At 34.0% G+C, this 16,993-nt stretch overlaps 1 protein-coding gene across 3 annotated transcripts in view; it reads left to right on the plus strand.

Moving 5' to 3' along the window:
• The window catches only part of IPMK (inositol polyphosphate multikinase), a 54,876-nt gene extending 38,298 nt beyond the window's left edge, over positions 1-16,578 (plus strand). For all 3 annotated transcript variants that reach the window (XM_070470559.1, XM_070470558.1, XM_020903748.2), the window contains exons 5-6: positions 10,281-10,362; positions 11,451-16,578. In XM_070470559.1, coding sequence (XP_070326660.1) covers positions 10,281-10,362; positions 11,451-12,070 — 702 coding nt within the window. In that variant the 3' untranslated portion in view covers positions 12,071-16,578. The remainder of the gene's footprint in view (positions 1-10,280; positions 10,363-11,450) is intronic.
• The last annotated feature ends 415 nt before the right edge of the window (positions 16,579-16,993 follow it).

Here is a 16,993-nt window from a genome sequence, read left to right on the forward strand (position 1 = left end):
TGAGATATATGTATATTTTAAGTTAGTTTTTTTGGGTATGGTTTGAGGAAGGAGTCAACCCTTCTCTTTTGCTTATGGATATCCAGTTGTCCCAGCACCATTTGTTGAGACCATTTTTTCCCTCATTGAATGCTCTGGACATACTTGTTGAAATAAGTTGACCATAAATGAGAGTTTATTTCTTGACTCTCAATTCTCTTCTGTTGATTCATATTGTCTGTCTTTATGCCAGAACCACAGTCTTTTTTTTTTTTTCCTTCTTCAGCTTTATTGAGGTATCATTTACACAAGGTATTTGAAGTATACATTGCGGTGATTTGAAATACCTACACGTTGTAGAAGGATTCACTCATTTAGTTTATTAACACATCTTTCACCTCACTTATTTATCTTTTATTTGTGTTTATGAGAACATTTAAGTTCTACCCTCTTAGCAGATTTCAGTTATGCAGTAGTGTTATTGATCTGTCACCATGTTTTACATTAAAAATGCTTTATTGCTAAAGAAATGCCAAAACAATTATAATAGTAGCATCGAAGGTCACTGATCACAGCTAACATAACAATACAGTAATAATGAAAAAGTTTGAAATATTGCAAGAATTACCAGATGTGACACATGACATGAACCGAGGCAAATGCTGTTGGAAAAATGGCTCTGGTAGACTTGTTCAATGTAGGGGACTGGAATGCAAAAGCAGGAAGTCAAGAAACACCTAGACTAACAGGCAAATTTGGCCTTGGAGTATAGAATCAAGTAGGGCAAAGGCTGATAGAGTTCAGCCAAGAGAATGCACTGGTCATAGCAAACACCCTCTTCCAACAACACAACAGAAGACTCTACACATGGATGTCACCAGATGGTCAACACCAAAATCAGACTGATTCTATTCTTTGCAGCCAAAGATGGAGAAGCTCTATACAGTCAGCAAAAACAAGACTGGGAGCTGACTGTGGCTCAGATCATGAACTCCTTATTGCCAAATTCAGACTTAAATTGAAGAAAGTAGGGAAAACCACTAGACCACTCAGGTATGACCTAAATCAAATCCCTTATGATTATACAGTGGAAGTGAGAAATAGATTTAAGGGACTAGATCTGATAGACAGTGTACCTGATTGACTATGGACAGAGGTTCGTGACATTGTACAGGAGACAGAGATCAAGACCATCCCCATGGAAAAGAAATGCGAAAAAGCAAAATGGCTGTCTGAGGAGGCCTTACAAATAGCTATGAAAAGAAGAGAAGCGAAAAGCAAAGGAGAAAAGGAAACATATTCCCATTTGAATGCAGAGTTCCAAAGAATAGCAAGGAGAGATAAGAAAGCCATCCTCAGAGATCAATGCAAAGAAATAGAGGAAAACAATAGAATGGGAAAGACTAGAGATCTGTTCAAGGAAATTAGAGATACCAAGGGAACATTTAATGCAAAGATGGGCTCGATAAAGGACAGAAATAGTATGGACCTAACAGAAGCAGAAGATATTAAGAAGAGGTGGTAAGAATATACAGAAGAACTGTACAAAAAAGATCTTCATGATCCAGATAATCACGATGGTGTGATCACTCACCTAGAGCCAGACATCCTAGAATGTGAAGTCAAGTCAGCCTTAGAAGCATCACTACGACCAAAGCTAGTGGTGGTGATGGAATTCCAGTTGAGCTTTTTCAAATCCTGAAAGATGATGCTGTGAAAGTGCTGCACTCAATATGCCAGCAAATTTGGAAAATTCAGCAGTGACCACAGGACTGGAAAAGGTCAGTTTTCATTCCAATCCCGAAGAAGGCAATCCCAAAGAATGCTCTAACTACTGCACAGTGGCACTCATCTCACACGCTAGTAAAGTAATGCTCAAAATTCTCCAAGCCAGGCTTCAGCAATACGTGAACCGTGAACTTCCAGATGTTCAAGCTGGTTTTAGAAAAGGCAGAGGAACCAGAGATCAAATTGCCAACATCCTCTGGATCATCGAAAAAGCAAGAGAGTTCCAGAAAAACCTCTATTTCTGCTTTATTGACTATGCCAAAGCCTTTTTCTGTGTGGATCACAATAAACTGTGGCAAATTCTGAAAGAGATGGGTATACCACCTGACCTGCCTCTTGAGAAACCCTGCAGGTCAGGAAGCAACAGTTAGAACTGGGCATGGAACAACAGACTGGTTCCAAATAGGAAAAGGAGTACGTCAAGACTGTATATTGTCACCCTGCTTATTTAACTTATATACAGAGTACATCATGAGAAACGCTGGTCTGGAAGAAGCACAAGCTGGAATCAAGATTGCTGGGAGAAATATCAATAACCTCAGATATGCAGATGACACCACCCTTATGGCAGAAAGTAAAGAGGAACTAAAAAGCCTCTTGATAAAAGTGAAAGAGGAGAGTGAAAAAGTTGGCTTAAAGCTCAACATTCAGAAAACTAAGATCATGGCATCTGGTCCCATCATGTCATGGGAAATAGATGGGGAAACAGTGTCAGACTTTATTTTTGGGGGCTCCAAAATCACTGCAGATGGTGATTGCAGCCATGAAATTAAAAGATGCTTACTCCTTGGAAGGAAAGTTATGACCAATCTAGATAGCATATTAAAAAGCAGAGACATTACTTTGCCAATAAAGGTCTGTCTAGTCAAGGCTATGGTTTTTCCAGTGGTCATGTGTGGATGTGAGAGTTGGACTATGAAGAAAGCTGAGTGCTGAAATATTGATGCTTTTGAACTGTGGTGTTGGAGAAGACTCCTGACAGTCTCTTGGACTGCAAGGAGATCCGACCAGTCCTCCTAAAGGAGATCAGTCCTGGGTGTTCATTGGAAGGACTGGTGCTGAAGCTAAAACTCAGATACTTTGGCCACCTCATGTGAAGAGTTGACTTATTGGAAAAGACCCTAATGCTGGGAGGGATTGGGGGTAGGAGGAGAAGGGGACAACAGAGGATGAGATGGCTGGATGGCATCACTGACTCGAATGACCTGGGTTGAGTGGACTCCGGGAGTTGGTGATGGACAGGGAGGCCTGGCGTGCTGTGGTTCATGGGGTCATAGAGTCGGACACGACTGAGCGACTGAACTGAACTGATACTGTGAAGGTTTACACAGTATCTATGAAGTGCAATAAAATGAGGTATGCCTGTACATACAGCATCTTTATCCTTTCATTCATTGATGTACAGTTAAATTGTTTCATATCTTGGCTATTGTGAATCATGCTGCAGTGAACAGGTAGTGCATGTAGTGCCAGGATATTGTGTTTTCTTTTTCTTGTGTGTATATTTTTAAGTTTTTGAGAAACTTTCATACTGTTTTTTATAGTAGCTGTACCATTCCTACTAGTCGTACTCAAGGTTTCCCTTTCCTTCATATTCTTGACAACACTTGTTAGTTTTTCCTGTCAAATTGTCTGACTTTTTTATATGTTTTGAAGATTAACCCTTTACCAGATACATTGATATGCAGCAGCTATTTTCTCAGAGGCACACTGTGTTCTGTTTTTTTGGCTGTACCACTTGGCTTCGTAGATCTTAGTTCCCCAATCAGGGATTGAACTCTGGCCCATGTCAGTGAAAGCAGAGTGCTAACCACTGGACCACCAGGGAATTCCCGAGAACCACACTGTCTTGATTAATGTAGCTTTGGAATAACTTTTGAAAGTAGTAATTGTTAGACTTTCAACTTTGTTCTTTTCCAAGATTGGACTACCTAGGGTCCCTTCAACTTCCTTGTGAATTTTAGGATCAGTCTATCAGTTTCTGCAAGGAAGTGTCCACCTGGGATTTTGGTAGGAATTATGTTGAATCTGTAGATTAATCTGAGTTCTCCTAATTTTATTCTCATGGCTTTCCTTTGTATAGTAGTTAGCAGTTTATAATTACATATAATTTGCTTGTCTGAGAAAGGATATGATTGCAGTGTGAAATAATGAATGAGAATAAGAATGTAAATATTGACTAAATTCTGTAATTCTAGAATATTAAAATTGGGAGACATACCTTGAATTTTAATAGGAATTCTATTAGGATTTTTTTTTCAGATAGTTATTTCTTTAGTGTCTGGTAAATTTATTAAACTTTTCAATCACAATAGGTTTATAGATTAATACTAAAGATAGAGTTGGATAATTTTAGAATCAGTGTTTCAAATTTTAAAAATTTTCCTCCAAGACAATCATACCTAATTTAAATTAAAAAACAAAACAAAACAAAAAAAACCCAAAACCAAACCTTACTGAATATACTGAAGTTTACCAAATATATCAGTTTTAAACTTTTTCTGTTATGTTTAACCAGTAAGTAGGAAGAGGTTTGGTGGGCAGAAGAAAATGCCAATTTAGAAATTCCTTATATTTAATTAATTATATGCCAGCAAAGGTCTGTATAGTCAGAGTTATGGTTTTTCCAGTAGTCATATATGGATGTGAGAGTTGGACCATAAAGAAAACTGAGTGCTAAAAAAAAAAGAAAAAAAGAAAACCAAGTGCTGAAGAATTGATGATTTTTGAACTGTGGTGTTGGAGAAGACTCTTGAGAGTCCCTTGGACTTCACAGAGATCCAACTAGTCCATCCTAAAGGAAAAATCACTCCTGCATGTTCGTTGGAAGGAGGGTCTGATGCTGAAGCTCCAGTACTTTGGCCACCTGATGCAAAGAACTGACTCATTGGAAAAGACCCTGATGCTGGGAAACACTGAAGGCAGGAGGAGAAGGGGATGACAGAGGTTGAGATGGTTGGATGGCATCACTCACTTGATGGACATGAGTTTGAGCAAGCTCTGGGAGTTGGTGATGGACAGGGAAGCCTGGTGTGCTGTAGTCCATGGGATCAGAAACAGTTGGACATGACTGAGTGACTGAACAGAACTGAATTATTTATAATTATTTCTTATATAAATATAAGGAATTTATACATATAAATATATTTATAGGAGTTTATTACATTTAAAGGAATTTATTGCATATAAGTACATAAATTCCTTATATAATTACCCAAAATTAATTCATTAAATCTTTTGGCTGCACTGTGCAGCATGTGGGATCTTAGTTCCCTGACCAGGAATCATACCCATGCCCTCTGCATTAGCAGCATAGAATCTTAGGCACTGGACTGCCAGGAAGTCCCAGGAATTCCTTGTTTTTAAATGACTGTCAACAATTACACTGTTATTTCCTTGATCCCAAGATGGTATAGATGATAAGACTCATTTTGATTTATTAATAACAAAAGATTTATTAAGATAATTTGTAACAAAAGAGAAACAAAATAGGAGCTATAAGAGCAAAGCAGTCGAGAGAGGCGGAGTATAGAGTGACTTTGGAAAAGATAGTATTTTGAGCTGGCAACAGGGAAAATAGGTAGAAAACCAAGAAGCAGAGCATTTTTTGAATTAGTTCATGAAAGGTGACTGTAAGTTTATGTAAGGAGCATATTATATATAGGCAGGTGGAGTGTATTTTAGCTTAAAGTATCAGACTTGAGAGAAGTAAATATATCAGCAGCTTGCTTTGAGACTTTCTACCTTTTTCAAGTAGCGTTCTTAGTGGTCAACTATTATGTGAATGAATGGTTGTTTAATTTTCCAGTTTTGTATTGACTTTTTAAACATGTGCTGTATAACTGTGGGGATTATTATATTTATTGGCCTTCCCTGTTGGCTCAGGCAGTAAAGAATCTGCCTGTAATGCAGGAGATGTGGGTTCAGTTTCTGGGTGGGGAATATCCCTGAAGAAGAGAATGGCTAACAACTCCAGTATTCTTACCTGGAGAATTCTGTGTACAGAGGAACCTGTTGGGCTACAGTGCTTGGGGTTGCACATAGTCAGACATGACTGAGAAACTAACATTTAAAATATTAACCGCAAGTAATTGAAATACAGTTTGTAGAAATTCACCTGAAATTTCTTTAAAGCATATAATTCAAGATTTTAGTTGATTTATACTTGTCATTTTCTCCCCCTCCTCATGTCTTTCAGGTTACCTTTCCTTTAAAAAAAAAAATTAAGCATCTTTTTTGTTACCTGTTAGATATTTTCAAGGTGGTACTGTTAACTTTTGATTTACAAATGTCTTTGTAACTGACCAAGACTGGGTAGTGGGTTGAGATTGGAGAAGTTCTCAGATCTCTTTACATTCTAGCCTTAATTAGTAAAGTAGGAATAAACAGACATGCCTGAAATGAATACAACTTTGTAAATCCACTATAGTTCAATAAAAAATAAATGAATAAATACAATTAAGTAAATAGAATATAAATAAATGAGACCTATGAAACTAGTTAGCTTTAATCTGTAGGTGAAATCTAGATTTTTCATATGTGAAATTTAATTTACCTCAGAAAATACCTCCCTGGATAGTAGAATGGTGAAGTTTTGAGAATCCTTTTTTGGGGATTCTACAAACATTTCCTAGTTGGTAGTTTACATGACTGGGTATTTGAAAATTCTTCTCATTTATTTTTTGTATTTAATTTTATCACATTATTAATTTCCTCAGTTTCATCTTTTTATTGCAAGATAAGTGACACGTGACATTGTATGTTTGAGCTGTACAGCATGTTGATTTGATAAATTTATATATTACTATCTTATGGCCATATAGTATTAGCTAATACCTCTGTCACTTTGAAAATCCTCTTTTACACGTATTTCTGGGCATAGAGAACATGAGTACTTTTTAAAAAACACTTTACGAATATGATTAACTGTCCTTATAAAAATAATTTTTCCTGTAGTCAAATGTAATTTTGGTATACATATAAAGTGTTTTTCTTCTATTCATAGTAACACTTTGTTCAAGATAAATTGTCTTTCTTTAAATAGGCTGCTAAGTGTGTGTATTAAAAAGAACGCAGTTCTATTTGGATTTTTTGAATAAAGTGAAGCATTTGAGATAGAGAGTAATTAGCCATATCATACTGAAAGTTGTAAAATACCAGTTCTAAAGCAATGTATTCTTAATGCTTCTTAAAGATATTTAATTAAAAATTGATGAAATACATCACTGTATGGTTCAGATGCCAAAAAGTATAAACATATACTGCGAGAAGTCACCCTCCCCACACAGGATATTATATTTATAGTGATTTTTTTCCCCTCACCAATGTACCCTTCCAGAGATATTTGTTCCTGTAATGCAAAACCATCTGCTTTGAACGCTGTTCTGTATCTTGCTTTTTTTCTGTTTAATGTAGCATGGAGATTTTTCCATAGTGGCATTACCAGCTGTCTTTAATGGATCTTTTGACTTGTTTCCAGTCTCTTGCTATCACAAATAATGTTAGAAATGAGTGACTGGAGGCCTTCCTCATTTCACTGGTGTGCTAGGGTATTTATGGATTAAGTACCTAGAGGGGAGTTGAGCTTGTATGCATTTATAATTGTGGTAGATATTGGCAATCTGCTTGATACAGAGCAGTGATTTTGAACCAGTTCAGTTCAGTTGCTCAGTCATGTTCAACTCTTTGCGATCCCGTGGACTGCAGCATGTGACTATTGCAGCATTCTAACTATTGCTTCTTGATCTGCATACAGTTTTCTCAGGAGGCAGGTCAGGTGGTCTGGTATTCCCATCTCTTTAAGAATTTTCCACAGTTTGTTGTGATTCACACAGTCAAAAGCTTTGGCATAGTCAGTAAAGCAAAAGTAGATGATTTTGAACCTGGGGCAGTTTAATTTCCCAGGGAGTCATTCGGCAGTGTCTGGAGATACTTTTGGTTGCCACAGTTTTGAGGTAGTCTGTGTTCCTGATATGTTTGAGACTTGATTTCAGTGAATTCTTCAGATCCATTGTTCATTTTCCCATGAGTAAACATGCTCTTTGTTCATCAGTTAAATTTCAAATACCTTTTTTTTTTTTTCTGTTGGTCTTTTGATTTCTGAATGGCAAAAACACTATCAACATTTTAAAAAGCATATTATATGTGGTAGATTGAGTTTTAGTTGGAAATACCTTCCCTAGTTACCAGTTATTCAAGGATTCTTCCATCTTGAGGTGGGGAGACATTTTATTTTGTTCATTTTGGTCTTTGATGTATTTGGATTATTATTAATATTTTAGTATAAGTTATAAATGCAACTTATTTTTTTCCAGATCGCCACTTAGTGATACTGACACCATTTAATATTCATCCATCTTTTTCTACTGGTTTAAAATACCATGGTCACATACAGGCTTCTCATATGTTTTTGATTCTATAATATGCTTTAATAGAATTATTATCCTGAAGAGATATCTCTACTCCTGTGTTCATTGCAGCATTATACACAATAGCCAAGATGTGGAGACAACCTATCTGGGAGCAACCTAAGTGTTCGTCTAAAGATTTATGGACATAGAAAGTGTGGTTCTTTATGCAGTGGAATATTATTCAGCCATTATAAATAAGGAAATCCTGCCATTTGCCGCAACATGGATGAAACCATGCAATAAAAATGCAGTAAACCAAAGAAAGACAAACACTGTGTGGTGGCACTTACATATGTAATCAAAAACAGAAACTCAAAAGACAAAGCTGATTTCATAAAAACAGAAAATGGAATGGGGCTTTCCAGGGACTTTTGGAAGCGAGAAATGGGGAGATCAGAAGATAAAACTGTCAGTTATAAGATAAGTTCTTATAAGCTAATGTATAGCATAGTGTCTACAAGTGTGCTAAGTCGCTTCAGTTTTGTCCGACTCTTTGCGACCCCGTGGACTGTAACATGCCAGGCTTCTCTGTCCATGGGATTCTCCAGGCAAAAATATTGGAGTGGGTTGCCATCTCCTCCTCCAGGGGCTCTTTCTGACCCAGGGATTGTAGCTGCGTCTCTTATGTCTCCTGCATTAGTAGGTGGGTTCTTTACCAGTAGTGTCACCAGTTAATAATACAATATTCTTGAAATTGGCTGAGAGTAGATCTTACGTACCTACACACTAAAAATGGGTTAACTATATGAAGTGGTACATGTGTTTATTTTTTTGATCTTAGTAATCATTCTACTGTGTTTAGTTATTCAGTTGCTTAGTCGTGTCTGACTCTTTCAGACCCCATGGACTGCAGCACACCAGGCCTCCCTGTCCAACCCACTCCAGTATTCTTGCCTGGGAAATCCCATGGACAAAGGAGCATGGCACACCACAGTCCACGGGGGTCTCAAAGAGTGGGACATAACTGAGCGATTAACACTGTCACTTCTCCATATAATCTCTTTTACATTTTATCTTATAAGTACTTTGCACATAAGGTTCATGCCTTCTGTATTATTCCTTTGTTTTATTTCTTAACTTGATTTATAAATGGAGTCTTACATTTTCTAGCCAGTTGTTTGTATATATGAAAGCTTATTTTCTATTTACTAATTTGTACTGTCACTATTCCAGGTTTTTATTGTTTGTGTTACTTTTTAAATTGATTTTTCCAATTATATAACCATTATGTACAAAGGGTAATATTTTTTTCCTCCTTTTCAAATTATTCATCTTATTTCTTTGTAATCTGTTTGGATTTGCTAGAAGCTCTGGAACAATATTAGGTAATAATAGTGATAAAAGGTATTGTGGTAGAGTAGTTTTTTTTTTAATTCTTTTTTTCCCCATTTATTTTTATTAGTTGGAGGCTAATTACTTTACAATATTGTGGTGATTTTTGCCATACATTGACATGAATCAGCCATGGATTTACATGTGTTCCCCATCCTGAACCCCTCTCCCACCTCCCTCCCATTCCACCCCTCTGGGTCATCCCAGTGTACCAGCCCCGAGCACTTGTCTCTGCATCCAACCTGGTCTGGCGATCTGTTTCACACTTGATAGTATACTTATTTCAATGCTATTCTCTCAGATCATCCCACCCTCGCCTTCTCCCATAGAGTCCAAAAGTCTGTTCTATACATCTGTGTCCCTTTTTCTGTTTTGCATATAGGGTTATCGTTATCATCTTTCTAAATTCCATATATATGCGTTAGTGGTAGAGTAGTTTTTGTGGAAGTTTCTTCTGTTTTTAAGACAGATGCTTCCTTATTTCTTTTTTAAACTTGAGACTAACTTTTGATGGATTGAAATGGATAATTTTTTTCATATTGGAAATACTTATCTATCTTTTTAGAGAGTTTTCATCAGTAGTGGATATAAATATGCTAACTGCCTTTTTAGCATCATTGATATGACACTATGACTCTTTTTTCATCTTAAATCCATTAGAATGAATTATATGAGTAGATCTTCCCATCTTTAGCCATCCTTTCATTGCTGGGATAAAACCCCCAGGGTTAAGGAGTATTCATTTTTAATATTCAGTATTTTTTCTGACAGGTTTATCATGTTCATTCTGATAGCTATGAGACAAAAAACCAGCACTATGGAAGAAGCTTAACAAAAGAAACTCTAAAGGATGGTAAGGATTGAAAAACCATACTTCAGTGCCTTTTATTACTATAGAATTAATCAGAATAATTCTAAAGTGATTTCAGTTTTAGTTCTTCTTTGGTGTAGTGATTCAATTCTCAATACTGTCTTAATATATACACTTCTAAAACAGGTATGGCCAAGATATTATAAAAGCAATGATAACAGACTTCCAGATATAATGTTCTTTAAAGTTTATTATTAACTGTATCCAGGATGAGGAAGAAGTTGAGTAATGTAAATAGTTGAAAAAATGTTTATGCTTACAAAATACTCATCTATGATGTGCTCTTATCAATTGATATTTGCCTTGGTATACTTAACCAATAGCAAGATAACATTCAGATTGGCTCTATATTAAAATATTTCTGAGGCCAATATGAATATATTTTTTAGCAGTTTCTATCCCCAAGTAGGGGAACAGCAAAAATCAAATTCCATGAATTCCCAAATATGATAAAATATGCATAAATAATTTTAAAAGAGGCCTAATATGATAGGTTAAAACATGAAGTCTCAATATTGGATAGCATATTGGACTACTGATAGTCTCCAAACTGAGCTCACCTTTTGTGAAAAGGTTGGTTTAATTATTATTTTTGAGAGCATAAAAAATTAAGTACAGTTATGATTTGGTATTTTGGTAATGGGCTGTTGACATAATTGGAAATGGTTATACTTTGACTCTAGGTTCTAGATTAGTTCATGATTCTAATAAATGTACAGTCTTACTATAAAATTCCTCATAATAGCAAATGAAACAAATCTTGGAATCCTATTCCTTAAGAGAATATATATAGAGGGCACTAAACTAGTAGTCTACCTGTAGTAAATTTTTTGTCTAAATAAGGTATTTTGCTTTACATAAGTGTCATCTGTATGTTTTCTAATAAGAACATCTTCAGCAGAAATTAAGTTGAGCTCCAAGATTCTATGTTTAACTGGAATCCTTATCTGTTCACTTCATTGCAGGGGCTGATGGGAGAAAGTTTAAGATTTGTATCTAAGATGAAATTACTTCCCAAATGATGGTTATTTCATAATTTCATTGTAATCCTAGTATTTTCCTCTTTATAGGAGTTTCCCGTTTTTTTCATAATGGATTCTGCTTAAGAAGAGATGCTATTGCTGCCAGTATTCAGAAGATTGAGAAGATTCTCCAGTGGTTTGAAAGCCAGAAGCAGCTTAACTTTTATGCAAGTTCATTACTATTTGTTTATGAAGGTTCATCTCAGCCAACTACTACAAAATTGAATGACAGGACTTTGGCAGAAAAGTTTTTGTCCAAAGGACAGCTCTCAGACACAGATGTACTGGAGTACAATAATAACTTTCATGTGTTAAATTCTACAGCGAATGGAAAAATAGAAGCTTCAGTGGGTAAAAGCTTGTCCAAAATGTATGCTTGTCACAGAAAAATGTATTCAAAAAAGCACCACAGTCAGACTTCATTGAAAGTTGAAAATATAGAGCAAGACAATGGGTGGAAAAGCATGTCACAGGAGCGTTTAAACGGAAATGTACTTTCCCAACTGGAAAAAGTTTTCTACCATCTTCCCACTGGTTGTCAAGAGACTGCAGTAGAAGTGCGAATGATAGACTTTGCTCATGTGTTCCCTAGCAACACAGTAGATGAGGGGTATGTTTATGGGCTGAAGCATTTAATTACTGTCCTGCAGAGCATATTAGACAACTGAGTCGTTTGCTGCAGTCTTTTAAAGGGTGGGGCAGTCCTAATGAAGAGCAGCGGTTAACAACTCTGCACTTGTAATGCTGTGTAAACAATTTGTATTGTGAGTCTACGTTTTGTCTTTATACTTTTGGTAGAAGAGTTAACTTTTTTATAATCTTACTCAGGAAAACTAATTATTTGTTCATTAGAAAACTATAAAGAGTAAAGAAACTTAGGAATGTTATGCAGGGAATGTGGTGGTACGTGGCTTAAATGTCTGTTGGCTCAAGCAAAATGCAAACCATTATTCAATCATAATGAGTTTAGTTTGTTTTCTGTAGCCATTTATCATGAAACCTCTGTCCACCCGGCCATAGTGAGCCATATCTATAACTCATTACATTATTAGAACACTTTAAAAAATGTAGAAAGCATAGGCTGATATCCTTAGTATTGCTATGTATGAAGTTATTAAAACTGGAGAAAATTCTACAGAAAAAAATTACTCTTTAGGTTTTGTATTAAAAGTTCAAACCAGCATATCAAAAGGTGCTTCTTAGTAAAATGATTTAGAATTATTGCATTCCAAAAGCAGATTTTTTCCTTTCATTTTCACTTATATACATACTTCATGAAAAAGATCATTGAAATGGATAAAAACAACAACAACAAAAGTCTTGAAATTAAGGGCACTTATTAGTCTTGCCAAGGTTAGGGAAAAGAGAAGATATTTGCAAGGAACAAAATATTTTTCTTTTAAAATGTTTAATTTATGGGAAAATTGGAATATATCTTGCCTTTTACTCTGTAGCTTCAAAAAGATGGATGACTGAAGCTCTTTTTATTTCCCCTTTAAATAACTCATTTTGAGGTTTTTCTTTTATAATTCATGTATTTATATGTCCCCATTTAGTTAAGCAGTGGTATGACTGTATGTTACTAAAAAGTGTTTCTCAGAATTCTAATAAGCAGTGAAGGACAACATTCAGTTGTCAAAAATACCATGTGTAAATTAGTATGTCATACTAATTTACTAATTTACTAATTGGTGTATATCTAAATTCATGCTTCTGTTTCATTCTTACTCAAAACAGTTTTATATCATATTCAAGAAAGAGATTATAATTTAATTTCATGAAGGGGGCAGTGCTAATTTTCTTGAAAAAAGTAGATCTGTAAGTATTACCTCTATTTCACATTCACCACCTTTAAAAAAAGTTATTATCAGAAACATTTAAAATTTTGAAATTAAATTTGCAAAAATGTTTGTTTTCATTGAACTTTGATTCACTAACAAAATGTCTTAAGTAGTTAACAGTCTTGTCATATTCTTGGAAGTTGTTTTAGAGTTGTAAACTGTTAGACTCTTCCCTTTCTTTCCCCCTCAGAATTAAAATACCCTTTTTTAGTGTGAAGGAAAGTATCACAGTTTTATCTCACCTTCCCAACCCTCTCTCTCAATGTAGTTTTGCAATCATCTGAGCACAAAGAGAAGTATGAAATTAATTCTATGCTTAGTAAATTTATTAAGCTTGTACACCTTTAAAATTCACATGCACTTACTATAGCAAAATTTGATTATCTTACATCTTTTGTTTAGGGTCAGTGTAGGTATTTTCCATAAGGACTTCATATTTTTGCCTATTGCCTAAATGGGTATTGCTGTAGCTTTTTTTGTGGGGATGAAATTAAAGTCATAGTGAATAGAAATTTTTCAGTTTTGCTTTTTTCATCCTACAATGTGGACTTTTGTTGTTGTTGTTACTTGGATAGTGATTCAGTAAATCTTAAGCTCAGATAATTAAACACTATTTTGAATTTTAACAAGATACTTTTTAGTATGGGATAGTATCAACCTATTACAATGAATTAATAAATTTAAGTATTATCATATTTTTTGTGCATTTTAGCTCAATAAAATGTGAATCTATTGTTCCAGATTTTCTTTATCCATATTTAGAAATAATAGATTTGTAAAATCAGCGTCTTACCTTTTTGATAGATAATGTTTTGTTTTCATAAAATGAGAAATACTTTTATCTTTTGTTCTTCAGGGAAGGGATTCACATTTTATTCTGTTTACATTTTTTTTTAATCACTGTTATTCACTGCCTATTTGGTGTTACTTTATAAGTAAGCTTACATGTAAGAGAACAAGTATTGGTTTGTGTTTATCTACATGTGACTCTTTTGTTGTCTAGTCCAGTCATTTAACATTATGCTGAAATTTACCACTGTGGGGAGGAATTATCACTAGTCACCAAGCATATTTAAACATTTAAATGTTTAAGAAATAATAATAAGGATATAGTTTGGGTTAATAGGATTACCATAGTTTTTTCTCCCTAGGAATCATAAATAATGATTTTTGTGTATTTCTTATGAAATGCACTCATGAAAAAGACTTTAATTATGGATAGTGAATAATACATTTCTCTAATAAAAATTTAAATTGTATAATAGTTTTATAATAAAGTATTTACAGTAATCAGTATTTTAATATGGATGAAAGTTGCATAGATTCAGATAAATTTAAAATTGATGATAAATGCTAAATATTTTATCTAAATAGTTTTTCAAGAATCAGTTGTGAAAATGTGTGTATTAAATGACTAAACTGGAGCATGTGGTATTTTCAACTCCGTATTCATTATTTGTTTAATGTGTCTGGAAATTGTACTTACTGTGCCTCTTGACACTACAGTTTGCTGTTGTGGGGCTTTAGATTGTGTTCAACTGAATAAGATCTTTTTTTGTGATTTTGATTGAGTATAATTTACTGTTTTATGATTTCCAAGATGATCTTCATATCTCTGTACCATATATATGTATATATATCAAATTTATAATGTAACTTAAGATAAAATTAATTTTCAGAGATATTTCAGTTGCAGTTTTCTTATTTCATGCAACTGAAAACTCTTTTGTTTCTAGGATTTGGAATATTAACGAGCTTGTAGGATGAAAAAAAATGGTAGAACAACGAAAACTTTATTTGTGAAATTACAGAAATTTTGTCCACTATTTTAAAACATTGTCATCATTTTAGTACCATTTGCTCTTAGTAGTTTGGCATTTGATACTGTAAAACTTGATTTGCTTTAAAAATTGTTTACAATGCTTTGTAATAATCTTCCTTATCCAGTGCCTTTAACCTTGATTTGATATATTTGTAGCCTTGGTTATCCTTCCTTACATCCTGTAATGTCTTCATAGCCTAGACTTAAATTTAGAAAAAAGTCCATTTGGTCAAGTGAAGAAGTAGCAATTATCTGCCAATGCTTTGGGAAAATAAGTAATGTTGTCTATGGAGGCCAGGCATCTTAGTTCATTCAGAAATATAAATGGGACAAACTTTTAACCCCTGAATATATAGTTGTGATCCAGTCAGACAAAGCCCTAATATTTCCAGCATTCTCTCTAGATTGATTGGGTTCAGGGCTAAATAAAAATAGAGATATGGAGAAATGCTTATTTAAAGGTAATAGTTAACATTCAGCTTCATGGAAAGATAAGTAATTGAGTTGAGATGAAGCAACTAACAATATGTTAGAGGTTAAAAATAATAGTTTGCAGCATTGTAACCTCTATTTGACATTTGAGTTCAGCTGTAATTACTGATAGCATTAAAAGGCCTTAATTTTTCCTGCTGGTAAAGGTACGTGTACTTAGGCTGATCATTTAGTGTTTTAACATAGTATTACTGTGAAAAACATTCCATTACAAATTCACAAGCAAATTACTGCACATTTTAAAAATTGTACTTTTCAATTTACTGCAAGTATTTTAGGTCTCTGTCTTCAAATCATAGGTATTTTAATTTGGCAATGAATATGAAATTACTTTTTGACTTAAATGATCATGTTACTAAAATGCTTATTAATATTTTAAGAAGGTTGGAATCTCCATCTTTTTGGATTTAATATTTAAATTCTTATTACTTATTTTGATAGTATTTAGTAAGAGAAAATAGTACCCATGCAATTAAACAAATTAGAATATATTGTAAAGAATTTTTTTTTTAATTGTTGAAATTGGTCATCACTGGGGTTAAATTTTGGCCTGGTATTCACTTACAATATACATTAACACATTTAATTATGAAGTAAAATAGTCTTAAGTATGATGTATGATGCACCTATATATAAATGAAAATGGTGTGCACAAAGACACTTTACTGTGGGAACTGAACTGGAAGATTTATGAAAGCATGTGAAATTGCACCTAAAATTGTGTTGTTAGTGACTATGCTAAATTTATTGTACTTGATGAATGAATGTATTTAGTCTAGTCAAAGTTACTTTGGTTTAAATGTCTAAACAATGTCTTTTTTAAAAAAATGTGTAATTTGTACTATTGATGAGGGGGGTATTCTTGGACTGCAGGGGTTGTTGTCAATGTGTGATTTGTGTTTTTATAGAGTCATCTAATGTGATATATACCAATTTTTATATAAGTGATATTTAGGTAATTCTAATAACTGTATATTTGACCACCTATTAAAATGTTTTGCATTGGAGCTTTTTTCATTAATTGTGATATGCTCACAGACTCCTGGTAGTTTGAAAATAACTTACTCATTCAACAAATATTTGAGTACATGCTATATACCAAAAACCGTAGGAATCATTGGAGAGTCAAAGATGATTAAGACAAAATATTAATAGGTAGAAGCATATGCATTGAAAATGAAAGTATGTAAACTATTTTGTATTAATTTTTTTCTATCATAGTCTGAAATCTTTGGAATCAGTCTAGTAGGAGAAATAGACTATAAGAGAAAAATATTGACTTAACTGTGAAAATATATACTAAATTTAAAACTTCAGAAATAGGTAAGATATTTTTGCATGTATTTGAAACTTCATGAGTCACTTACTTAGTGACCAAGTTTTTTTGTTTTTGTTTTCCTTTCATTCATTTATTAAAGAGAGCACAATCCGACATC

Source organism: Odocoileus virginianus, chromosome 7, assembly GCF_023699985.2.
Source record: "Odocoileus virginianus isolate 20LAN1187 ecotype Illinois chromosome 7, Ovbor_1.2, whole genome shotgun sequence".
In the NCBI taxonomy this organism is placed as follows: domain Eukaryota; kingdom Metazoa; phylum Chordata; class Mammalia; order Artiodactyla; family Cervidae; genus Odocoileus; species Odocoileus virginianus.